We start from the raw sequence: 26,252 nt of genomic DNA on the forward strand, positions 1-26,252 counted from the left end.
TGGTAGAGATGGGGGTCTCATTAAGTTGCCCAGGTAGGTCTCGAACTCCTAGGCTCAAGCTATCCACCTACCTAGGCCTCCCAAGATGCTGGGATTACAGGTACAAGCCACCACACCTGGCCTTATGTACTACTTTGAACTTTTTCTCAACTCAGAACTTCAGAAAGTGTTATTTTAAAGACTAACGAAGCTAGAATGGCAGTCACATAGAGTATGAAACTGCTCACTCTTTTGACAAGAGATAATTTCCCTTCCTGTCTCCTGCAAGGGCTTCTCACTGCACCAGTCTCAAGGTTCTCAGCATGGAATTCAAATGCTAATCTGTACCATAGAGCTTGGTCTCAGTTTCCAAAACAGAACCATAAGTTATAATATGAATCTCACTAGTTCTAATTTCCTTAATTCAAAATAACTAACCACTTAAAAATAGCTAAGCCTTTTTATTTAATCCAAGAGTAATAAAAGTGTTTGGTGTTCTATTCTATGTGAAAATAATGCATTTACAAAGAAAAATTATAGCTTGAACAAGACAACGGTGAGACTTCAACTAACATTAAGTTCTCCGCCTCTCTCTCCCTATACCCACTGCAGCCCTGAAACTCTGTAGGCACCTTAGCAACACCATTTTTATGTAAAAATTAAATATGGTATTTATGAATTCATTAGACAATGCTATTCTCTATTGCTAGTGAAAATGATAATAACATCATCTGTATAATCAGAGCAGCCTTTTTCTCCAGGCTGAATTAATAATTTTTAAATGTGCTTAATTTTGAGACATTTGTGTTTATGATAAAAAGTTCCAAAGCATTATTATTTAGTAGAGAAGATTGTGAAATACATACAGATATACATATATATATAGGTACACACATACACATATATAAACACATATATATATATTTAAATTAGATCCCCAATTATAAAGATAATGAAAGGTATTAAATAAAGTTTCAGGATAATTTGAATAGGAGAGGATGAAGAAGCAGTAAAAGCCAGTAAACTGTTCATTCAGGGTCAGTAAAGGTTACATATGAAACCTTGTTCCCTTTTTCAGATTTCATTTTTTAAAATTTTCTATATCATTCCTTCAGATCTTTGCAAGGCTCCGACTTCCAGTGAACAATTAGGAGTTTCATTTTTAATTAACTCAGAGTGTCATGAGTGTAGCACTCTGCTCTTTCTCACTTTCAGCATCTGTCTCTGTCTCTCCATTCTATTAATGGAATCTGACCCAATTTGCAGTGTCAATTAGGAAAGCCTTGTCTGATGTAGTTTTAAACCTTCCTCAGTAAAGTTAGCATGCTTCTAAAATGCAATTTCTTTTAAGGACACTGTTAGGAGAAAAAAATTATAAATATTGTTTTAGTAAATATTTTATTCTGCAGTCTGCATGAACATGTAAAGATCACCATTGCTTTAAGTAGAAGAAAAAACTAGAAAAAACAATGGATAGCTTTGTTGCTTTCTTTGCCTTTCATGTTAAAAGTTATTTCAACATTGATTTTTACTAATTTGTTTACAAATACTTATATTTATGTACCAGTAGAAATTACTTACCATAGAATGTCAAGTAGCCAAAAATGGCAGTCAGGAAGTACATAACAAACATGGCGAAAAAGGAGATGTTTGAAACCATCTGCATTTTTTTCTGTGATCGGCTAAAAACAAATACATGTTAAAAATTAAAAATCATATCACTGAATTTAAGCGCCAGTGTTAACATTGAAGAATACTAATTTAACTTTGCCTCTATCAGGTTGGGGAAGATCTGAACAGCTGAAATTACCCCTGGCAGTTATGCCAGTTGAAAATAACCTGTCTTACACCGAATTGGTATTGATCCACGGAGATTCATGGAACTACACTCCCGTAAGTGTTCTTCCCCATTCTTTTAAAAGAATATCAAGTTCTCATCGGAAGGGCAGACAGCATTTTTTAAATATTTGGCCTTGATATTATCTCCACACTAGCTGGACAAAGGAAAACATGCAGAAAAAAATCAGTGCTGTTCTCCTAGCTCCAGAGATTAGCGGCAGAGCTGGAACTTGACCTAAGGTGTTCTGTCTCTAAAGCTGCTGTTTTAGGTTCTGATTTTCCCATTGGGTGGCCTCAGGGATGCACCTGGAAGTCTGCAGGTCTCCAGTGCACCAAGCGCCCAAGAGATCACAGCTGGAATGATGAAGGGCTCCATCTCTCAGGTCAAGTTCACTCTGGGGTTGGGATGACCCTCTAAGTTTCTTTAACTGCCCAAACAATTAATCTGCAAGACTGGTATTCAATAAATAACAGACCACAGATAGTCATAACATTTGATTATGTCATAACAAGGAATCTGGGATGCCATGGGAGTATGGAAAACAAGAAAAATTGAGAAGTAGTCTGGGCACGGCGGCTCACGCCTGTAATCCCAGCACTTTGGGAGGACGAGGCGGGCGGATCATCTGAGCTCAGGAGCTCAAGACCAGCCTGGGCAACATGGTGAAACTCTGTGTCTACAGAAAATACAAAAGTTAGTTGGGCGTGCGGGCATGTGCCTGTAGTTCCAGCTACCTGAGAGGCTGAGGTGGGAGGATTGCTTGACCCTGGGAAGTTAAGACTGCAGTGAGCTGAGATCATACTATAGCACTATAGTCTGGGTGACAGAGTGAGACTCTGTCTCAAAAAAAAAAAAAAAGTAAAGAAAAATTGAGAAGTATACACTTGAGAAAATTAAAAACTAAAACGAAAAGCTGAACTATTAAAAGATGCCAAAGACAAGGGCAACAAATCATGGATTTCTCTTCCCCGAGGAAAGGGTATCCGCCTCACCATTGCTGAAGAGACAGACAAAAGACTGGCAGCCAAACAGAGCAGTGGGTGAAATGGGTCCCTGGGTGACATATCAGACCTTTGTACATAATTAAAAATATTGTGGCAGGAAAAAAAAAGATGCCAAAGATATATTTAAATTCTCCAAATAGAGGATCACAAACTAGGAGTGATGTATATATACATAGATGTAGATGGTTTAAAATTTAGCCATGTATCAATTAAATATGAAAAAAAGAGTGGATTCAATTCTAAATGACATCAACTTTGTTTCAAAATGGAAATAAATACCAATATTATCTATCTTTTCTAAGTTTTTAAGATTATGCTATGGTGACTATTTTTGTTTATGTTTGATAACCGTAGGCTAAAAAGAGAACACATGAAGAAGTTTATAAGCAGGCCTTAATTTTCTCAAAACCAGCAATCAAAAATAAATCAATAAATCCATAGAATTTTCTTTTTTTTTTTTTTTTTTTTTTTTTTTTTTTTTTGAGACAGAGTCTGGCTCTGCCGCCCAGGCTGGAGTGCAGTGGCCGGATCTCAGCTCACTGCAAGCTCCGCCTCCCGGGTTCACGCCATTCTCCTGCCTCAGCCTCCCGAGTAGTTGGGACTACAGGCGCCCGCCACCGCGCCCGGCTAGTTTTTTGTATTTTTTAGCAGAGACGGGGTTTCACCGTGTTAGCCAGGATGGTCTCGATCTCCTGACCTCGTGATCCGCCCGTCTCGGCCTCCCAAAGTGCTGGGATTACAGGCTTGAGCCACCGCGCCCGGCCAGAATTTTCTTAATAGTTAAAAATGAACAACAATATTCTCTTTTCCTAGTTTGTGGCCTTAACATTGATGTCTTATTGTCTGATTTACTAGCCTTTTCACCCAAACCAACAGGCAATCAGAGACAATGTATTTAGCAGTTTACAGATGAATCTGAAGATTATCACCCACTTGTAAAATACGCATACATAATGGAAAGCAACACAAATACTTAAACTGTCCTCGGTGATACAATATTCGAAAAACCAACTAATGAAAAAGCCCACATGGTTGGCTACTTTTTATGTTTATGACCCCCCCAAATGCTGCAAGTTTCTGATTTTTCTTGCTTTCTTGATTCTTAAAATACAATGCTTGTTTAAGAATGGCAGGATGTGAGTAAATGTTGAAGCTAGGTGACGAATCCACCTACGTTCATTAGACAAGTCTGTTTATTTTAATTCCACACTTGCCTATTAATGAGGAGATGTAAAACGATTAAGATTAAAAAATTAAACAAATTTCTTACTCTTTAAGCTCACTGTAAATTGGCAGGACTGATGGGTGGCAGACAAATGCAAATGCAATGGTTGGTAAAGCATACACGGTCTATTTGAGAGAAAAGAACAGACATTAGGAAAAACACTTTTACCATAAAAATGACACAGCTCCAGTATTTCTGAGCTCTTTTCATCTGACAGCTCTTCAGAATCCCTGGATTATTCGGTTATTAGGAGGGTTTTGATCTCCAAAATAGAAGCAGCTTTTCTAAGAGAGCTTATCTAGCTAGAGCCATTAGCCACTTGTCACAGAGGGACTTTGGATTTGGCTCATCTATGTCGTATTTTATATACTCCAGGTATACAACACCCCTGTTTATACAGCATGAGCCAGTTACATGGCACTCTTCCTAGGATAGCTCACTGGGTCCCCACAGCAATCCCAAGCAATAGGCAGACTATGGCTATTCTCCTGGCTCCCTCCAACAGGTCAGGTGACTGGCCCAGCACTCCCACCTCTAGTTTACTGCTCTTTGCTCTACATCAGGTGCATGGAATCAGACTTAAAAGATATCCTCTGAAAAGAAAATCTGTTTCATATTGTACTACTTTGGCTATATGCTTACAATTAGAGAGAAAGAGAGATAATCCAATCTATTTAGTTTTCTTAGATAAGGCTCTTTGAAACTCTCAAACTCAATCTAACTTCCTATGCAAAAAGAAGTGAAAACTAGCCCATCTTATGCCCTAACTCTGCTGATGCACTATGCCAGGCGTATTCTAACAAAACCTTGTAAGATACAGAATAGAATCCTTATTTTTACTCAAGAGGTTGGGTGACTTGCCTGAGGATTCAAATCCAAGCCTGACTGACTCTATAATCCTCTGTTTCTCATCGGTATCAACAATATTTTAATAGTATGAGAGTCTTTTAAGTGTCAGTTTGTGGTGGCATCTACATTTCAACTGTGCAAGCTGAGGAAGTCTGCAGTATTCCTTTCTGTCATCACCAGAACCAGGGGGCAAAGGATGTTCCTAATCTGTTTTTGAAGCATCACCTAGCACTCTACACAGGAAAAGCTGAGACAATTATCCAGAATGAGATTTTGACAGGGAATGCTTAACGGTAAGAGAGAGTGTAAAATACAATATTTGTATATTTCTCAAGGATCTCTCCATAGATGTGTAATCTAGAAGCAATGGTACCATGTGTTCTTTTGAGAACTAATACATTCAAAACAGTGCAATTACAAGTATGAGAAATAGAATGCCCTTAATAAAAATGCTCGTTTCATCTGCAAAAGATCAGGAAACTTACCTTTGAATTGATGGTAACATATTTTGGCGTACACATGTCAGCATTTGTTGAATTAGCACTTATTGTTGAATTTAGCTCTGGAACAATGCAGGGAATTTGAAATTTCTTGTAAATAACCTGGTATTAAGAAGTATAGTAGAAGCAGTATGGACTTTAGTAAAGCCAAATAATGAATAATTATTACATGCCATTGTACTGTCACAAAACCAAACCAGCCATTTCAATCAGCACTTACCACTATTAGGAAAAAAACCATACAGCTCAAGGAAAATCCACTAGTATAGCCAAGATACCCTTTAAAAAAAGTAAAAAATAAATTATTTCTTTTTTTCCATTTTTAAAAATTTTGGAGCTACCCATCATAAACTGTTATTACTTCAAAATTCATCACCTCATTTATTTCAATGCATTATTTCAAGCATATTTTAGAGCTCCAATAATAAACATACATGCCCAAGCGAATACAAGATTTATTATTTGACAGTGCTACTTTATTTGGCAAAAAAATGGGGCTCTGAATAAAAACATTATATTATGTGTTTTGATTCCAACTCTCCCTGCACACTAGAGAACACAGACTCCCAGAATCCAGCCGAAAAGAGCCTTCCAATTTTTGTTGTAAGTCTGTATTGGTGGACTCTGATGGACTTCTACGGGCAAACCCATTTACTCCTTGATCCCCTCAATAGCTCTTTATTATGCACTTATTGTGTGCATACTGAATGTCAGTTATAATACTTTTCTCCCCAGATGAGAGAAAGTAGATGAAGCGAATTTCCAGTGGTAAATTGAGTACCTGGGGATCTTTAGCTAGCTCCCTGTAGAATGCCTAGGCGATCTCCAATTGCCACCATGACCTCCAGAAAGGTAGAGTTAAGTAGCCTCTCAGGACTGCATTATTTTCAACCCTGGGGAAGACCTTTTCTCTACTTAACTGAAAAGAGCTACCTCTATAGGTATGGAAAACTCAGATGCAGAAACCGGAAAATTAAGTAGTTAAAAAAAAAATCTATTTATAAACCTCACGGAACAGCTACAGAGGTCTGATATTTTGATCCAAAACAAAACAAAAAACTGAGGCTCATAATTGTTGTTCGAAGAACTTTTATCCAAACTTTTGTTTGAATTAGCCCAGAATTAAAGTAAATACATTTTACAGGTTTTTGACTGGATGGCAGTCTGGCCACATTATTCAATGTATGAAATTCCCCTAACATCAGGCATCCTTGTCTTCAAATACAAGCATAAAAACAAGTGGTAGATCAAAGCCAAATGGATATGACTTGGGGATTATCCACCATTTCTGACTTTTGATTTATCTCTCCCACTTCGAAGAGAAATAATTGAGGCTGGCTAGACCCTCTAAATTTATAATACTTGTGGGTATAAATCTAGGCAGCTTTCTGTCTTCATATTAGATTTGAAAATATATTTATCTAAATAATGATGGTAGTTAAGACTTCGTATGAAGAGAATTCCATTTTTTGGACTTTTCCCAGAGTAGCATATAAGTTGTACTTTTGAAAATAGCCCTGTCTGTCATGGCCCCAGAACCTCCCTTCTCCCCTCCACAGCTCAGTAGAGGGATTGTTTAGGAGGTCACATACTGACTATTGTTTTTATCCCATATTAAAGTTGGGACCGATTAATACTTGCAATTTATCATGCACTTAATCTTTGAGCGCATGCAGAGGGGAAGCAGAGGGCAATGCTGTCCATGTTTACTCAGTTTCTGATTCACTGGGGCACTGCAGAATATGATAAAAACAAAATCTGTCCTTACCTAAGTTCTTCAAGAGACACAGAGGGAGAATTATGCCAAAGGTAACTATCACCACCAGAACTCGGCCATCCACGTACCAGGCTCTGAAAGGCATTTCAGGGGTTAGGTTATATTTTTTTAGAAAGTGACATTTTTCCCCCTCCAGTGTAAAATTTCATGATATATATTTTTATTAATTTTTACTATATCCATTAATTTTTAAAATCATTATTCAGATCTTATCCAAACTTTAACCCCAACCACTACTTATTTACTACAGCTTCACTGCCATGTAATGGAAGAAGGAATATTGTTGTTGTTTTTTCTTTCCCATGGCTAAATGTGGCATTCTTTTGAATTATTTACATGGTTTCAAAACTGAATGCATACATTGTATTCTGTCAGATTACAACTTGTCCTACCAATTATTTAAAGAGAAAGCTCCTTTTTGTTTTGCTGGGCTAGTATCAGCGAGAAACAAGTCACCACAGGTAGGCATTTCTCTCTCCCTGATCCCTTGGATTTGACCTTGAATCCTGAGAACACTAGAAACTCTGGCTTCTATGATTCTCCCTTGAAAGAAAACAGAGAAACTAAGACTGACAAGAACTGTTAAACAAGAGGGAGTCAAAACACAATTGTGCCAAATGTAGCTGCAACATTTTCCAGGGTTATCTATATCTTTAGTGAGGTTGGCTCATGTAAATTTTGCTTCCAAAATACTATGTCCCTTCTTTAAACAAGAGGCTAGGGTCTTAATTTTTTTTTCACGTTCCACTTTTGTGTTAAAAATATTCCATATGTGTTCTATTTCACCAAAACTAGATATAGATTTCAAGCTCTTGGGAAAATGCAGTATCTACCACTCACAGCATGACAGACAAATCTACTTTTCAAATGTTCATATTCAAAAGAATCTCCTACTTTTTTCATTTATGTAGCCCCAAAGAAATTTATTGTTGAAACAACAAACAAACAAAAACCAGCCTAGGAAAAACTTTCTGCAATATTCATAAAGCAAGAATTTTGATTTGCCCATATTTAAATTAAAAACATTTTAGTTATATCATTTAAAAAATGGTCTATAACTTACGAAAATGTCTCTTCCTTTCCCATGAGAAACTTTATGGCAGAGGGTAGTTCATTTTTTACGATGAAGAGGTAGCTCAGCATTGCTGAAGGCAAATGAGAACATTTTTAGAAAGAAGATACGAAGGCTTACGTTGCAAGCTATATAAAAAGTTATCAACCCGTTCTTAGACCAACCGTCAATAAGACACAAAGGCAACTTCAGCTACTCTAGCAGGATTTGTGGCTTTAAATAAGTGACTGCTGTCTGCTTTACTTTCCCTGTGCCATTTTAGCAATGAGGATGATAACTGCTTGAATTCTGTTAAAATTCATGCGGCCGCTTAGCCACCAGAATTAGTTTCAAGTTATGTATAGAAAAGCATGTTCTTTTTACCTCCAGTGTTCTGTAGAGAGGTGGCTCCAAAGATTACGAACTTCCCGGTGGTGCCAAAGACTTGTTCCCCGAGCTTTTCATACACCATGCAGCCTATTTAAAAATCAAATTTGAGAACACAAGAAATGACAGGGTTCAGAAAGCTAAAATAGTCAAGATTTTGTCATTCTACCGACAGTTCCCCAAGTTATGTGTGCCTTTCTCAAACTCACACAAATAGTCATTTTGGCTTTGCAGGGTTTAAGGTATCCTCATTACAAAACAAACTCTTGACATTTTAAAATGTGAGACGCAACCATCATTTCTCCTTTTTCAAGTTGGCTACCAGAGCATTACAATTAACCTATTAGGTCATAAGGCTTATTTTTAACTACCTCTACCTTACAAAGGGGAAATTCCTTCTGTGATCTTTGTCTTCAGGTCTGGTACATACCATTAAAACACATATTTGATTTTAAAAGATCCTAATAGTTGAAACAAAAGATTCCTTTTGAATTAATGACTGATTAAGCTAATAAGGAATTATCTTAATAACATCCCATCAATGCCTCCGTGTTCTAAATGTAATAACAAGCTTAGACACATTTTAATAACCATTACATACAAAATCTAATCATTCATAAAATGCAGTTCAAATACGTGCAACTCATAAAAGAGAGTGGAAGACTAATCTGTCAAAAGCATAATTTGTCTGTAGCAAAATTTGAAGATGTTCAACTAGCTCATCTCAATAAATACTAAAATTCGAAAGTATTCACTTTTTAAAAAGTGTTTTATTTCTTTATAACTGTTCAGTTCATATTTTCAAAAGGTCCATGGAGAGCAATATGGGGCAGGCTATAATTAAACCTTTGTTTAATTTCTCATAAGACTGGTGTTTAAACTAGACAATGGTTAGCTCCTCAATTTGTTATAAAATGTTCCAGTTAAATGGAGTCATGTATATATAATAATAGCTGGCCAGTGTGGTTTTAGCTAATGTAAAAGTCAAAGAATTACAAACATAATTCAGTGTCCCAGAAATAGAAAATAAACACTTCAGGTATTACACTGCCCAGAGTACTTGAAGTCTCTTCATAGCTTGCTCACTCCCACATTGCCTCAGGAGTAAAATTTTCTGCTTGGAATATGCACAAGAGAATGAAAGGTCTGCTTACTTTTAAAACCTTGGAAGCTATAATATAAAAACATGGAATCTTTGTTCTGGATTTATAAAGACCTAAGGAAAAACTGAAGCTTTTAAAATGAAGTCATTTTAAACTAGAAAAACAGGTATATAATTGAGGGTTCACTTTTTAAGTGACAACATTATTTCCTCATTGTCCATGACAATTTAATTTATATTTTGCTGCAACTGTTTGTCTAGATAAATACTCCCATAGGTCTTCTAATCACTCTAGGTCAAAGTAGTCGTTCTTTTTAATAATCAAATTGCTGTACAGAGAGAGAAGATCATTTGCTCCATAATGTCACCATAAAAATAATTCACCCTGGTTTTAACAAAATCAAACATGTCCTCAGCTTACCTGTTTCTTTTGAACAGATCAGTAGGAGGTTTATTGAATATATAGACAGCAATGTCACTGAAGTCAAAAGAACCCTAAGGCAAAGAAAATAAATCTTGTTGTAATAACTAGAAAAGAATATATTCTGACATTACAGTTTAGAAGGGCAAAGATTTATTTGTATGGTTAACACAATTTGTTAATAGTATCCAAATTTTGGAACCTATTAGTCATCCCTGTTTTAAAATCCTCAATAAAAATGTCCTACCAAATAAAGAAGTGCTCATTAGAATCTGAGTAACAGTTCAAATTCTTCATGTAATTCAAAGCCCAAACAGCTCTCTGGGAGCATTTCAGTTGAGATGACTTTAAAACAACATTATGAAAGAAAGCTTTTGTAGTCTATGTTGCACTCTCTGTTACATCCGGGTGAGAAAGTGTGAGAATGGGGGGTGGGAGGAGCAAAGGGAAAGGCTGGCAGTGACCTTAGGAGAATGACCACCTGACTTTGGGCAACTTGCTTAACATTTCCCATCTCTGGATTCCTTGCCCATAATATAAAGATACAAGCCAAATGATGTCTCGGGTTCTGTTCATCTATTACTTCATGGCTATTTTAACATCTATATATTGGGCTAATAATGTAATTTACTTTTTTTGCACCTGGTTCCTCTTAGATGAATAAGCACCCCTTGCTAACTAGTGGGAAAATTTGACAATCAAGTATAATGAAAAGACTTTTTTGAATGATGAACTCATGTTTTTGTTTTAGTACATCTGGCTCATTATCAAACGCTTCTCAAGAAAAAGTGCAGTTAAAATGATGTGTGAGATTATATAGATGATTTCTGAAACATTTGGTTAAAACAGACATGATAATTGAAAATAAAGCCTATTTATTAAAAAAGAAGAAAAAAAATCCAGTCCCCAAATGAAACCACTCACTTCCTGATGTGGGAAAATATATCCCTAGAACAATACATTACTGCAATTGACTCTACGTTTGAGTCATTAAAAGCAATTATTTTTCCACCAAGTGCTGTTGAGAGGCACTTGGCACATCACGCTGTTCGCTCTGCGTGGGCTGCTTCCACCTGGCCCTTCCCCCTCCCAGCACACCTGTTGAAGGCTGCTCTAGGCCCCAGCTCATATGCCAACCCCTCAGTCGCCTTCCCTGGCCCCAGGCAGAATGACTGCTCCTCAGCTGTCTATGATCCTACTGTATTTTGTTTCTCCCACATACGAGGCAGCCGTGAGGAGATAAACCAGGTGTACAGAATGGTCAGCAGCAGAACAGATGAACTGCCAGAAACTGGCCAGCAAGCAAATGAGGGGCAGAGCTCAGCAGAGGCAAAACAAGCACTAGGAAAAAGAACAAAAGACCTAACACTTTGGGTAAAGGCCCAGCTGATCTGCCAATAAAGGGGAATTTAAGTTAAGATATGATTGGTAAGGAAGTGCATTCAGATCTGGACTTATTTCCCTAAAATCCTTGAGTGAGGAGGCTGATTGATATGGTTTGGCTGTGTCCCCACCCAAATCTCATCTTGAATTGTAGCTCCCATAATTCCCGGTGAAAGATGATTGAATCATGGGGGCAGTTCCCCCATACTGTTCTTGTGGTAGTGAATAAGTCTCACAAGATCTGATGGTTTTTTTTTTTTTTTTAATAAGGGGAAACCCCTTTTGCTTGCCTCTCAATTCTTTCTCATCTGTGGGCAAGTAAGATGTGCCGTTAGCCTTCTGCCATAATTGTGAGGCCTGCCCAGCCACGTGGAACTGTATGAGTCTGTTAAACTTCTTTTTCTTTATAAATTACCCAGTCTCAGGAATGTCTTTATCAGGAGCATGAAAATTGACTAATACACTGATTAAGAGGCTAGGTCACTTATTATCTTTTCAGGTTGAGGGATGTGAGAAATGGAGAGCAAGCATTTATTAACCAACCTAGTAGTTCTGAGATACATAATGGAACAGGATTTGATATGCTCTGTCACAGAGTAAGATACAGGACCTAATTGTGGCATGATTTTTTTTTTTCCATCAAGTAAGATAAGCAATATTTATGTCAAAGAAGCAAGCTTTGGGTTTCTTGCAGAGTTCATTTGTGTTTTCAGGGACACAACACTAAGTAGCCACTTCTACATGAACATGTGACAGGCCCTAGAGGATTTCCGTGTGGCACAGAAGAGCGCAGGCTTCCTAGCGGGGATAAAATGAGTGACATCTTAGGATGAGCCAGATGCTATTCGAGAGTGACCATGTGCCCTACTGGGTCTACTCTGCTGGGACCAAAGGTGACCAAAGGGATTTTCCCATGGGCCCAAGGCTAATGTATAAAGAGTATGACCTTGTAGGAACTATCTATGTGCCTAGCAGGAGGGGATAATTATGAATATTTACCTAATGATTTACAAAAGGCCCTCACCCTGGAGAACTCCGTATTTATTAGCAAAAGAAGTATTCTAAGGAAACATTTGCTGTGTTCCCTCAGTCAGTAGCCCCGGCAACCACATGGTTCTTGCACATGGCTGTGTCTTAACACAATCTATGTGTTGAATCTCTTTATAGATGATGCTTGTGGCATCTGGCCCTTTAAGCACCATAAACTGCTATACCCCCTTTTCAAGTGGGAGAAAAGTATTGATTAGGGAAGAGTTTAGAAGTGTTCACTTATCTTCCTCACCCCACTTAAACACAACAGAATGAGGTACTCCCACAGTGATGCAAACAACCCCCTCCCATGTTTAAGAGACATAACATTGCACCTCAGAGTACTCAGAGTCTGACAGTTTTGCCTTTAACTGTCTGATCTGCAAAGACTCTCTTCTTAGTCCTTTCCCAAATGTAGATCTTCTCTTCAAAGACTGAAAACTACTATAAAGCAAAACCCCCTTTTCTATCAGATCACTAAGAGGCAAAGTGTAAAAGTAAAATTCTAAGAATACTTTAGCCTATACCAGAATCTGGCATTAATAGGATTAAAATTTAGAAAGTTTGCCTCCTTGTTCAGATTCTTAGAAAGAAGGACTATGTTGTCTAGTTGACTCTAATAGATTCTAGAAAGGGTTAGAAAAATCAAATCATAGATGTCTTGAGACACAGAAACCATGACACCTAAGAGAAAGACGAAAGAGGAATAACTGGACAGAACGTATTGACTTGTTTGAACACTTCTGTTTAGAGCATGATTATGCCCCTAATTGTCCAGGTAGATATCTGTACATATAATTATGGTTTCCTGGAAGAGAAACACATGCTGGGATTCCTGTGCTAACACAGAGGAACACAAGTGATTCCTTTTAAAAATTTCATCTGGATGTAATTTAAGCTTCAACATTGTTAACCACAGACCACAAGTATTAATACGGCTGGGACAAAAACCGGTTGCTAAAAAAGGTGTACTTACATGGGGACTACAGCTCAGTGATTGATAATAGGGCTGCCAAGGTGTTGATATTTCAGACTTATGTTCATCTTTGAGGGGAAGATCTAGAGCATATAACTGTACATGGGTCATGGGGAAGGGGTGGCAAGACAGTTAGAATTGTGAAGAATGTGGTCAGGAACCTTCAAGAGTCTTTGTGTCAGCAACATTATGAAAGATGTGGTGCAGGACATTCTAGTAGATTTTTGAGTCTCCTGAGAAGAAACTTAGAATTTTAGACTCCTAAAGCGGGGAGAGACTTTCAGAGAGGACCTAGTCTGGCACAGCATTTTCCCCAGGACAGGAAACCCTTATACTCCATGCCAACACACAGGCATCCAGGTCTACAAAGTGTCTTTTAAAAGGGGACATATTATGCAACCCATTCTGTTTCTGAAAAGTTCTGTGCCTGGAACTGAGGCTCAGCTGAAATCACTGTTGCTACTTCTATCCTTGGGTCCTCATTTTACCTTCTGGACCTATTTGAATCTACTTGAAATCTAACACCTCTCCTACCTAACAGTCCTGAGGGTGCTCATTTTAAGATTGTGCTCTTTAACTCAAACATCTTTAATTCTTTGAACTGTTCATCTTGTGATGAAGTGTTTGGGCTGTTTACATCTCAGCGATGGTCCAGTTCCTCAACCATCCTTTTTAAAGGCTATGTGCTGAGATGAACACAATGCTATAACATCAGATTTGGTCCAAACAGTGCAAAGCATGATAGGATTTTTAAATTCTTTGAGTCGGACATCTTTCTTCTTTCAAGATGATCTATTTTGGAATTCATTTTTATGGCAACCACACAGTTTTCATTCTTTTTGAGCTTCTGGTGTGAATGCTACTAGACTGTCTTCCTAATTCTATCTTGTGTACTTTTTTTGTTTGTTTTTGAAGCTAAGTGCAAGACCTATATTTGTCTCCATTACATTTTATCTTTCAAGTCTCATGATCTCTTCTTAAATTGTTGATCCTTTTTACTTATATATTAACCACTGCATCTAACTTCATATCTTCAGTGTACCTTCATCCAAGTCACTGGCATCAACTTTGAATAGAACAAGACCATCTGGAAATGACCCATTGTCCAGTCAACTGCTTGAAGCCTGGAAGTCGACCTTATCTCTCACCCATTCCCTCATCCTTTATATCTAGTCATTGGCAAGTGCCCTATCATTTCTACCTCCAAAATTTATCCCAAATCCACTCTAGTGTGGATTTTTGTTCCCATCTCCACTCTAGTGTGAGCCATCATCTTTAATTTCCGGATAACTGTGATCATCTTTACTTGTCTCCCTTTACTTGTCTCCTCACATCCATCTTCCACCCAGCAGCCAGAGTAATCTTTTTATTTTATTGTGTTATTATGTGTCTCCATCACTAGACTGTAAGACAGACCATGACAGTTTAATTCACCTATTTACCTATTTACATTCAACATCAAACACACACATAACAGAGTCTTCACTGAGAATCAGTGAATTTACAAACATTAGAACCTCATTGGCAAGTTATATGAGACTATGCCAAATATCTTAACTAAAATCAAGTCTCCCTCTATGAAGATAGTTCTGTGATCTACTTAGCTCACCTTATCTCAAAAGATGATATTAGTTTAGTGACTATTTAGAAAAACTCTGTTGGTCTCTACAGAGCAATCTTTTCTTCAGTCATTGCACATAAACAAGCCATTTAATAATTTTCTCTACACTATTTCCTGGCATCTACTTTTTGCCATTTTTGAAAGTTGGGATTAAATTAGCCTATTTCTAATCCTCTGGGGATACTCTTGCTTTCTATGATTTTTAAAAAGATTTCTGATAGTGTCTTAGACAAAGTGGCATGAGGAAAAAAAGAAAAAGATTTCTGACAGTGGTCCTAGACGTATTTACTCTTTTTGCTGCAAGAAAATTTTGACTCATCTTTTAAACAACGAACATCTAAACATCTATTGAAAAAACGTTATTTATCAATGTTTTGAATCATATTAACAGAATTGTAATTACTTGGTCTTCCATAATTTACCCAAAGATTGTATGAATAATGTTGTTAGTATTTTCATATTTAAAAGTACCATGTGCTAATAAAGTGGAAAGCTATGACAACAAATAAAACCAAAACATTTAATGTGATTGAAATGTTTTATACCGTGATTGTGGTGGTGATTTCACAACTGTATTTGGGTAAACTTAACAAATCTCACCCTTTAAATTGGGGAATTTTATTGTATATAAAGTATATCCCCAAACAAACAAACAAAAAACCAACCAACAAACAAAAACCAACCTCAGGACACTTTAAGGGAGACAAGACTGTATTTTAAAAGCCTAGCTACACAGCAACAAATCATATGACATCCTCCCAACACAGCATCAGAGCCTTTGGTAGGGGTGGAGGTAAAGCAGCCGTCACTGCTTCAGATCCAGAAATAGCTCAGGATGGGGGTGTTTGGGGCTGCTGTGCAGCTGAGTGCTTTCAACTCCTCCAGGACCCATTCCTCCCCCAAAGAAGAGGGAACCGTTACCAGCAGCCCTTCCTAGCATGACTCTCCCTTGCAAAGTTGAAAGCAGCTATTCTCAAACTTTAAGGTGTGTGCGAATTAGGATCTTGTTAAAATGGATCAAGTCATGGGTCAGGACCTGAGATTCAGCATTTCTAACAAGCTGCCAGATGCTGCTGCTGCTACTGGTCCATGGACCTCCCTGGAAGCAGCAAGGCTGAAAGCGCTGAGTTCTGGCCATGTGGCATATACATCCCAGTTCTTTCTGTTTCTCAGTCCACTGTGCTGTGTGCATCATCTGCCACACTGTCTGTGGTGAGGTGCTGTGCCAACACTGCAGCTCAGTTACCTGTAAACACAGACCCCACGGCTACCCAGGTAAGGTGGCAGTGAAGAAATCACTTACAGCTGAATCATTCTCATTGCTGTGCAATGCTGACTAGCTTCCAGTATGAAAAGTAAGGTCTCGTCTACTTCGTTTGGCTGACTTCCTCAAGCATTACTTTTTTTTTTCCCCCTTGAGACAGAGTCTCGCTCTGTCACCCAGGCTGGAGTGCAGTGGTGCAATATTGGCTCACTGCAACCTCTGCCTCCCAGGTTCAAGCAATTCTTCCTCAGTCTCCTGAGTAGCTGGGATTACAGGTACATGCCACCACACCCGGCTAATTTTTGTATTTTTTTAGTAGAGACGGGTTTCACCATATTGGCCAGGATGATCTCGAACTCCTGACCTCAGGTGATCCGCCCACCTCAAGCATTATTTGCTTCAGCAGGAAATATATTTAAATATTATTTTCAACCTCCCCTCCCCCATGTTTCACTCCTTCCAAAAGGGATCTGAGGCTTACTAAAATATGTATTTCTTCCTCTTCTAAATCCAGCTAGAAGCATAAAACTTTTACTATCCTCAATTAAACAAGCAGGCTAGTACATATAAAAACTCCTTGAGCTGGGGTAAAAGTGGTCTTTATTACTAGTCCTCCTTTGATCTATCACTGTCTTCTATTAACCCACAGCCCTCAATCCAAAACTTTCAGACATGCTGCTGGTTGAGGCGGAGTATTTACAAGGAAAAATTTAGAATCCGGGACAAGGAACTTAGACAAACCATAGGAAATGCATCAGTTCTGGGCTAGTTTAACTATCTTTCTCCACTCCTCTCTGCTGTTGCTGGCCTCTCCCTCACCCTCTTCTACCTCTTACTTCCTGTCTACCTTTCTCAAGGGTCTCAACCCTCCTGCATCTTCACCCTGCACTTTCCTGTTCATCTTTCAACTCCACCAACTCTCCCTGCTTCTCCATCCCACCCCCAATTATTCTAGGGGAAATACCTGTATAAAGATTTGAAAACACTGTTGAAGAGACTAGAACACTAGCTGAAAATGATGGAGGGGTTGGACAGTGGGGAGGACCCAACTGAGAATGGAGACCAAGAATTTGGTGTCGCCCTGTCTATGCGGTTGGAAAGCTCAGCTTCAGGGGTTTTCCAGGCCAGTGTGACAGCCAGCCAGTGGAAACAGGAAGTAGGGCATGAGTAGAAGGTTTAAGTGAGGGACCAGAGGCTCTCAGTGAGGCTCAAGGACAGGAATAGTGGTTTCTGGCCCAGGGAAGCAATGCCAATGGGAGACTTAAGGGGTGAGGAAAGAGACGCAGAAGAAGAATCCTGGCTGGGCGTGGTGGCTCACACCTGTAATTCCAGTACTTTGGGAGGCCGAGGCGGGTGGATTGCCTGAGCTCAGGAGTTCGCGACCAGCTTGGATAACATGGTGAAACCCCGTATCTACGTATCTACTAAAATACAAAAAATGAGCCGGGTTTGGCGGCCTGCGCCTGTAGTCCCAGCTACTTGGGAGGCTGAGGCAGGAGAATGGCATGAACCTGGGAGGCGGAGGTTGCAGTGAGCTGAGATCATGTCACTGCACTGCAGCTTGGGTGACAGAGTGAGACACCATCTCAAAAAAAAAAAAAAAATCTTTTGTTTAATGAGAGCTCAGAAGGAAAGAGGCAGCCCCAAAAGCGAAGAGAGAGGGACAAGGTGTTCTGAGTCCCTAAATTCATATGAAAATGTTAAATAGTTTGAAAAATTCAAAAGGATCTTTGATATGAAAATGGGTTTTGTCAAGCTCTTTAATTTACCTTAAGGTATTCAATATAATTAATAAAACACTTTACTGATCATTAATAATATCAAATGTTGGGGTATTCACTATATGTCAGGCCCATTCTACGCACTTTTTAAAATGCTTCACTTATGAGTAGTACTATTACTATCCTTATTTTACAGATAAGGTAAATAAGGTAACCAGGGAGGTTACATATTTTGTCTAAGGTCACACAGCTAGTGTCAGAGCACTCAAACCCTGGTAGTATGACTCCAAAGTCCCTACCCATCATGTTGCATTGTCTGTTAAAGTCAAACATCCAGAGAGGAATAACACTGTAAAAAATAAGACCTAAGCACAAAACAAAAATCTTAGAATGAAATACATTGAAATGTTAATAGAGCTTGTCTAAGGTGAGCCTGAACACCCTGAACAGAGAGACTTTGAGTGATTTCTTTATACTTTATTTCATTTATTTTATGCATTTTCAAAATGGTTTAATGATTATCTTAGTTTTACAATAAAAATATAAAGAACTTTTCAAGTGATCGTATTATTATTTTAACCCGTTTTTAGGGGAGAGTTGCATTTGGTTAAGTCCCAAGATCATTAATATAGTCCCTGTTTGATTAAGGAGATCACAAAACACTTACAGAAAAGAGTAGAAACTATAATTATTCAGTCCCAAAGTGGACTTCTTAGTCACTAAATTCTGATCAAATTTCAAAATTCTGAGGGTCAGAAGACCAGCACACAGTGACCTTGTAGCATGTGATCGTGTATAATGCTTACAAATTAGATTAGAGAATTAAATGGGTGGTTTTAAAAGGCCAGGCAGGAAACAGGTGGAGACCAATTATTTGTACAGTTCATTCCATTTCTCTCCTTGTAGGTAAATCTAAGTTTTGTGGCGCAAAGCTTCTCTTAAACTAGCCTCACTGTCAGTTAGGTATTTTGTTTTGTCTAGAAAAAGAAATATGCATTGCTGATGGCCAATTCAAATAGTATCTACTATAATCCTAAAAAGAAAGAGGAATCTAAAAGAAGTATGCTGGTAAAAATAGAATTTTAGTTTAGTTGGTTCTTTGTAAAAAAGTTAAAGAGAGCTCTGAGCTTAAATGAGGATGTTGTACCAGTAAGAAAGAGAGCCATGTACCACTACCACTTCCTGTTTTTAACCTGTAGTGGGTAGAGGGTTGTGGGTTTTGTGGGTGCTCCATTTATAACTCTTGACACTTTTGATGTGTCCTCGTTCCTCTTTTCCCATTCCACAAGGACAAGTCGTTTCCCTTCTCCTCAAACCTAAATCCTTACTCTTTATCATACTCTAAAGACGTTAACTCTTGAGTGACAGAAAAACCCCATGTGACTTGAAATAAAGGAATATACTGTTCTCGATGGGACTTTTGTTCCAGTAGAAAGGTGGATTGGGGGCTTCGTTCATATTTTCCCTTTCTGCTTTTGTGGTAACAAAGCACATTTAAGGAGAAACAGGAGGCTTAAGAGGAGCACCCAATAGACTTGTTGCTCTTCTCCCCACAGATATCAGTCATCTTGGACAAGTTACTCAGCCTCTCTGTTAATTTTAGTTTTGTAATCGCCAAATGGGTTCACCTTGGCCGCTGCCTAGACAGAACCAATTTATCGAGAGAGGGGAATTGCAATGGAGAAAGAGTAATTCACACAGAGCCGGCTGTGCGGGAGACTGGAGTTTTATTGTTACTCAAATCAGTCTCCCAGAGCATTCGCAGATCAGAGTTCTTAAAGATAATTTGGCGGCTAGGGGCTTGGGAAGTGGGGAGTGATGATTGGTTAGGTTGGATGTGAAATCATAGGGGGTTGAAGGGAAATTTTCTTGCTGTCTTCTGTTCCTAGGTGCGATGGCAGAACTGGTTGGGCCAGATTACCAGTCTGGGTGGTGTCAGCTGATCCACTGAGCACAGCTCTGCAAAATCTCTCAAGCACTGAGCTTAGGTTTCACAATAGTGATGTTACCCCCAGAAGCAATTTGGGGCGGTTCAGACTCTTGGAGCCAGAGGCTGCATGACTCCTAAACTGTAATTTCTAACCGTGTAGTTAATTTGTTAGTCCTGCAAAGGCAGACTGGACCTCAGGCAAGAAGGGGGTCTTTTTGGAAAAGGGCTGTTACCAATTTTGTTTCAGAGTCAAGCCATGAACTGAATTCCTTCCCAAAGTTAGTTCGGCCTATGCCCAGGAATGAACAGGGGCAGCTTAAGGGTTAAAGCAAGATAGAGTCGGTTAGGACTGATTTCTTTCACTGTCATAATTTCCTCAGTTATGATTTTGCAAAGGCGGTTTCAGTTTCTTTATCTATAAAATGGGGGTGATTAACAGGGTTGTTATAAAGATCTGATGGAACAGTGTACACTTTATAACTATCTTTTCTTTTTTAAAGTCCTTTATAAAATTTAAAGTCATCAATCTTACCTAGCCAGCCACACAAAAGGAGGCTGCGGGTGACTTTGGTCTGCAGGCTGTCCCTTGCTGACCCCTGATATAGATGTAGATCTTTGATATCATGTGCCTGACATAAGGTAAAGTCTGTGGCCAGAGAACAAAGCAAAACTAACTGGCCCACAAAGGAGCAGTTTTCCAATTAAACCAACTACCACTCCGTGAGTAATAAAAGTTCAAGCTAACCTTGAAAATCCAACTCTGTGCACCATACTTAACCTGCTCTACTGTGCTAACACACACCTGGCCTACTGTAAACCAGACGAGTGAAGGCATTCTACAAATCATGAGGTGAATAATGCTGTCAAACCATAGCCAGTATAGTTAAGTTGTCTGTTGCAGGCTAAGAAAAATACACTGTACCAAAACAGAGGTCACACTGTTGTCCCTGGATAGGACCAAGGCACCTGATGCAACTCAGCATAAATAGGATTGAGTGAACTCAGGGTGTACGCTCTTGTGCGTGCACATGTGTGCGTGCACACACACGCACACACCCCTACTTTTCTGGGGCCAAGAGAATTGAATTCTTGGAAGCCCCTTATCCGATGCATCACAGATGACTCATAAACTAGCAATAGCTGCTCAACTTCTAAAAACAATGGGTGGGACTCATCTCCTACGCATCTACGCATGCCAACTATTTCTGTTTACAAAATAGGCACTCATTGTTAGCGCAACACTAACCACTTTCCCATTTCCCTATTTCTGAAAAGCTTCTTAATCCAGTGGATTTCAATAGAGTTCAATGGCACTGCCACTGTCCCTTTTCCATTATTTCAAATGTTGGCAAGCCTGAATGTGCCATTTCTCCCTCTCCCGGGTTATTACTCCCAAACAACAGACTCTGAGGCCAATGATTTTTGTTGCCAGCCAAAGGACAATTTTCTCTTCAAATCATTTCTAAGGAACCGTGACTATAACTCAAAGAATTCTAAAAACAAGAAACTGATTGGCAAGAGGAAAGATGAATGTGACTAGCCCCATGGACCTCCTAGGATCATCCGGAAGAGCAGGGTTTCCTTATTGACTTCCTCTTAACTGCTCTGTCTTTAGATCACAAGGTCTGGTTTGGTATTTCCTAAGGAGGCAAAGAACTGCTCACTTAGGAATGCACAGAGGAGAGGACTTACCATTTATAAGGAATAACTTGATAAATAGCACACAGACCATCTTCGTTGCCACTGAGAGCAAAATTATTATCTTGGTAGGTGTCGTTCAAACTGTTTGGCATATGTATAAAGTAATAAAGCAATGATAGCTTAAGAATAGGCCCAGTTTGTATAAAGGTATGCTGCAATCTCACTGCAACTTAGTAGAATTTGCTGAAAAATATTTAGAGACATCAGAAAGTGATGCTGGTGCAGTTGGTTAAGAATATGATTTTTCTGATAGAATGAGAAGACTGTTTTTTGCGATGGGATAATAAAGATCAAATTCCTATAATATATGAGCAAGGACTTAGGGCATTGTGCTGATGGATCTATAGTTCTAATTCTATTTCTATTTGCTCCTTATGTAGGCTCAATTGTAAAACACTAAATTTAAAGAGAGAAGGAACCTGGTAGTCTGATCTCAGTTTACACAGACCCTTATATTTTTAGACTTATCCTTACTGGAAGGGGTACTTACTAGTTTGTTTGTAAACATGGATCATTGACAATACAATGGTGCATTGTTTTGCTGGTAGGATAATTACAAACGGCCCACAAAGGCAAATATTGAGAGATAGACAGAGAGACAGGGAGGGAGAGAGGGCCAGAGAATTCACCTACAATTAAGTAAACAATCCACCAAAGTGAAGGTAATTGCTGTAACTGACAGTGACAATTACTGTCCTTTTCCCAAATAGTAATTTAACAACAAATGCCCTTTTGCAATACCAACCTCAGTATTTCTTAGCAGTCTCAGAACTATTTTGAATTTTCAAATGAAGGAGGCATTCCTAGGAAAGTAGACAATGAGCAGCCAGTCCCATGCTGACTTTGTGATTATTATCAGCACATCTCCACAGCCTACTAAAATTTTGAGGGTGAACTAAATCTTTCAGTTGATGTTTTTCCTCTCTGATAAATTCGTAACAATAATGAGAGCCACTGTTTTGTCCTAAAGCCTTGTTTCTGGTTTTGCAAAATCTAATTCTTACATATCCATTCACTCATTTCAGTAAAACTTTGCTGAGAAGCAGCTACATGCAAACGCTGTTCTAGAACTTGTTAGGGGGAGGAGGATGATTTCAACAAGGAAGAATTTGGCATTAATCCTGCCCTTGTAGGGCTCAGCGTTCAATAGGGAAGGTAAAATGTATGCCTAAATAATGGAAGTGATACTTGCTATTAGAAAAATACAAATTACACTGAAAAGGAAAGGAAGAGAGACCTGCCTTCCACCTGGGAGGATCAGACAACCAGTTTTGGAGGAGATAACATCCGATCTAGGTCTTCCAGGACCATGAGGATTCAGAAGACAGAAATGAGATAAGGTAGGGGTGGGCTGGTGGAAAGACCGAAGTAAGGGTTTCAAGGCAGGCAGCCTGTACAGAAAAAGGAAGGTTAGTGTGGCAGAAGCCGAGGTCATCTGAAGGGAGAAGAGATTGAAAATACAGTCTGGAACAAGTGGCACAGCATTGACAGAGTCCTCATTCTAGCTTCATGGGCTAACTATCTACATCAAAAATATATTTTCTCTCTCAAGTTTTTAGTAGGTAAGAGGAAAAGGAAAAAATCTTATTGCACTGGTGTTAAGTTCTTCAAAAAACCAATTTTTTCAACTAGCTTTTTTTCCTCTAAAAGCATGTTAAAAATAAATTTAAAGACTCTAAACTTTCCATCTCCACTCCACCTCTAGACCCTTTCTCACTCTCCAGAAGTAACCACTGTCAACAGTTATCTTGTGTACCTTCCCCAAATATTCTGGGCAATATAATGTGTACATATAAACACACCCTCCTTCTATGCTCACTTCCACCCAATATTCAGTTTGTAATCATGTAATAGTACTATGTTACATGGTATTAATAATACCATGCTACACAGTAACATAGTGTTACACACTATGTTCCCAGTTACAACCTAGGAGATTTTTCCTCACCTGCCCATGTAAGTCTATTTTACTCTTTTAAGTAGTAGTCTAATACTCTATTTTATGAAAGTACCATGAGTATTTAACAAGTTTCCTAGAGTTAGACTTGGTATTATTTGATTTTGCTATTACTTGGTGTTTAATTCTGAATTAGAAAATGTTTAGTTACCTCTTTCAGGAGTTCAAGGACTCCTGAAAGCAATGGGAAATCTTAAATTGCACATGCAGGAACCCACATGACAAATATGAAGCAGCTGAGAGATTTATTGGTTTCGCAATATACCTTAGGCATACATTTTACTTGTGAACAGGAACCTGACATTCTCAGTCTACAGTTTGGTACACTTGATATTGCCAAGCTGTTTTCATGACAATAAAGGGGGTGGTTATTGGTGGAACACTAGCAAGATAATTCAGGAACACTGGCTGATTTTATAAGGTGACTTTAAAAGTACATTATATTGGAAAATAAAAGGTAAGTACTAACTTACAAGCATCCATTGATAAGAATAACGTTTTTCTCAAGTTGTAGAGTAATAATGCAACTTTGGTGTCTGAAGAAGGCATCACCAAAGGCGATATGGTGTTTTAGATCATGCTGGCTCTGGAGTCAAGCAAGTCTGGATGGGATGCTGACTCCCCTGCTTTCTAATGTGTGATCACAGGTAAGTTATTAAGACTCAGTTACTTTATCTGTAAAATGGGGCTAATACCTACCTCATAATGTTGTTGGTAGGGATTAAGATAGTGTAGCATATATAGATACTGTTCAATAAATGTTAGCCATTATTTAGTGACTACCTAATACTAACTATAATATTTTAACAAATACCTACAGTGTGTACTATGCACCACACTCTACTATCACTCTCTCCATCTTTCTCTCTCACATTCACACACACACACACACACACACACACACACCACGCATTTATTCCTCCTAGCAGTTTTATGCCTTGGTACTAATAAAAGTCTTCTTGCATACCACTTTTCAAAGTCTGTTTTTAGACAAATTATCTTTTTCATTCCCACAACCACAGCACAAATAAGTTGGAAAATGGAAAACAAGAATCCAAAAGGTCTGGTATTATAATCAACCAAATAAAATTTAAACTATTGTTTTACACACATTGTACTTTTGTTTCACAATTAACATTTCAAAGAGATTGTTCACAAACTCAGTGTTAATAATAAACTGATATCTCAGAAGTGTCGTGAATTCTACTTTCGTTTTTCATGGTTTTCAACTTAAGGTCTACATTATTAAAATAAAAAAATGATAATACATGCTAAGAAGTTATAGAAAAATAAAAAGCATTTATTGCTTTATCAGATTCTGTGTAGTGTAATAAACGTCACACTTACTTAGTACTATGAGATGTGTTCTAGAGATTAATTTCCTATAAAATGTATGCCTTTAATAGAAATCTCTAGAAAATGTAACAAAATGTAATAAAACAAAACCTACCATTCTTCCATGTCAATATTGATTTTTAATCCCTACTTCTGCTATGATGGAGTTATGGGTAAGACTCAGATAAAGAGGAAGTTACGGTGGCAGGAAATTCCTTTAGCATCTATTGCCTTTCATTTGGGTCCTCACTGCTAGGAAAACAGCTCAATAGGTACTGTTTACCCTGAGGTACTTGTGTCTCAGTACATCCCTGACTGGCAGCCTCAAGGTCCAGCCCCACTTGGTTCCCCATAGAGGGTATATGCCTGCAGAGCTATGATAAATTGAGAGTCCTCACCAGCATCCTCAGAATTCAGAAAAATGCAAAATCCAGCACCACTCTTACAACAGGACAGGACTCACTGAATCTAACTGAATTAGAGTGTGTTAAACAGGGATGACAGCCATTATGGATAGGTTTTAAAAAAAAATGAGCCGCAGACTCATCCAAGAAAAAGAAATCGCACCAACAAGTTTCCAGATGACTGCAGAGAAGGCTCCACACCCAGCCTCACGGAGACACCAAGGAGCCTTCCCAGCTGCTGGTCCAAAGAAGCCTGGACAGTCTTGGACTCCTTTCCTGTGTTGGCCAATGTGAGTCTGGAATGGAGCCCTGTACCAGATGAAATATCTTGATCCTGCCAACTGCTTCTTGGCTTTGAGCAGCTGTAGGAGCAGCTGGTTTTACAACAGTCACAGAGTGAGTCCTTGTTCTGAGGTAGGAGAGTTCTAAGTTTAGTGAGAAACTTAACGTTTGAGTCTCTGTACAACTACCTTCATGAGATTTAGCCTGAAGACTTGGTGTGTTGCGCTTGTTATCCATGCATCTTACAAATAACTAAATGATCTATAATAGTTTCATCCAGGAAACATCTTCCTTCAACTACAAAAGCAAATTTTTACAATTCCCTGCTTTAATCAGACACTAAAGTGTCATGAGATAGGGGATCAATTATCCCTCAGTCAGTATAGTTAAAAATCAATTGAATTCTAGGAATAGTAGATTGAATACAAGAACTTACTCCCTCTCCCTTGATATCCAGTAAAAAGATTTTTTAAGGCATAAAGCTGCTAGGATAAAATATGACAGTAGACAATAA

General features: G+C 38.5%; 1 protein-coding gene across 3 annotated transcripts in view; it reads right to left on the reverse strand.

The window, feature by feature from the left end:
* The window catches only part of SLC38A1 (solute carrier family 38 member 1), an 87,359-nt gene that overhangs the window by 16,484 nt on the left and 44,623 nt on the right, over window positions 1–26,252 (reverse strand). For all 3 annotated transcript variants that reach the window (XM_050746914.1, XM_050746912.1, XM_050746911.1), the window contains 8 exons: window positions 10,136–10,209; window positions 8,610–8,702; window positions 8,238–8,319; window positions 7,166–7,248; window positions 5,618–5,676; window positions 5,383–5,499; window positions 4,094–4,173; window positions 1,561–1,661 (listed from right to left, as the gene is read on the reverse strand). In XM_050746914.1, coding sequence (XP_050602871.1) covers window positions 1,561–1,661; window positions 4,094–4,173; window positions 5,383–5,499; window positions 5,618–5,676; window positions 7,166–7,248; window positions 8,238–8,319; window positions 8,610–8,702; window positions 10,136–10,209 — 689 coding nt within the window. The remainder of the gene's footprint in view (window positions 1–1,560; window positions 1,662–4,093; window positions 4,174–5,382; window positions 5,500–5,617; window positions 5,677–7,165; window positions 7,249–8,237; window positions 8,320–8,609; window positions 8,703–10,135; window positions 10,210–26,252) is intronic.

Source organism: Macaca thibetana, chromosome 11 (genome assembly GCF_024542745.1).
Source record: "Macaca thibetana thibetana isolate TM-01 chromosome 11, ASM2454274v1, whole genome shotgun sequence".
Taxonomy (NCBI): Eukaryota; Metazoa; Chordata; class Mammalia; order Primates; family Cercopithecidae; genus Macaca; species Macaca thibetana.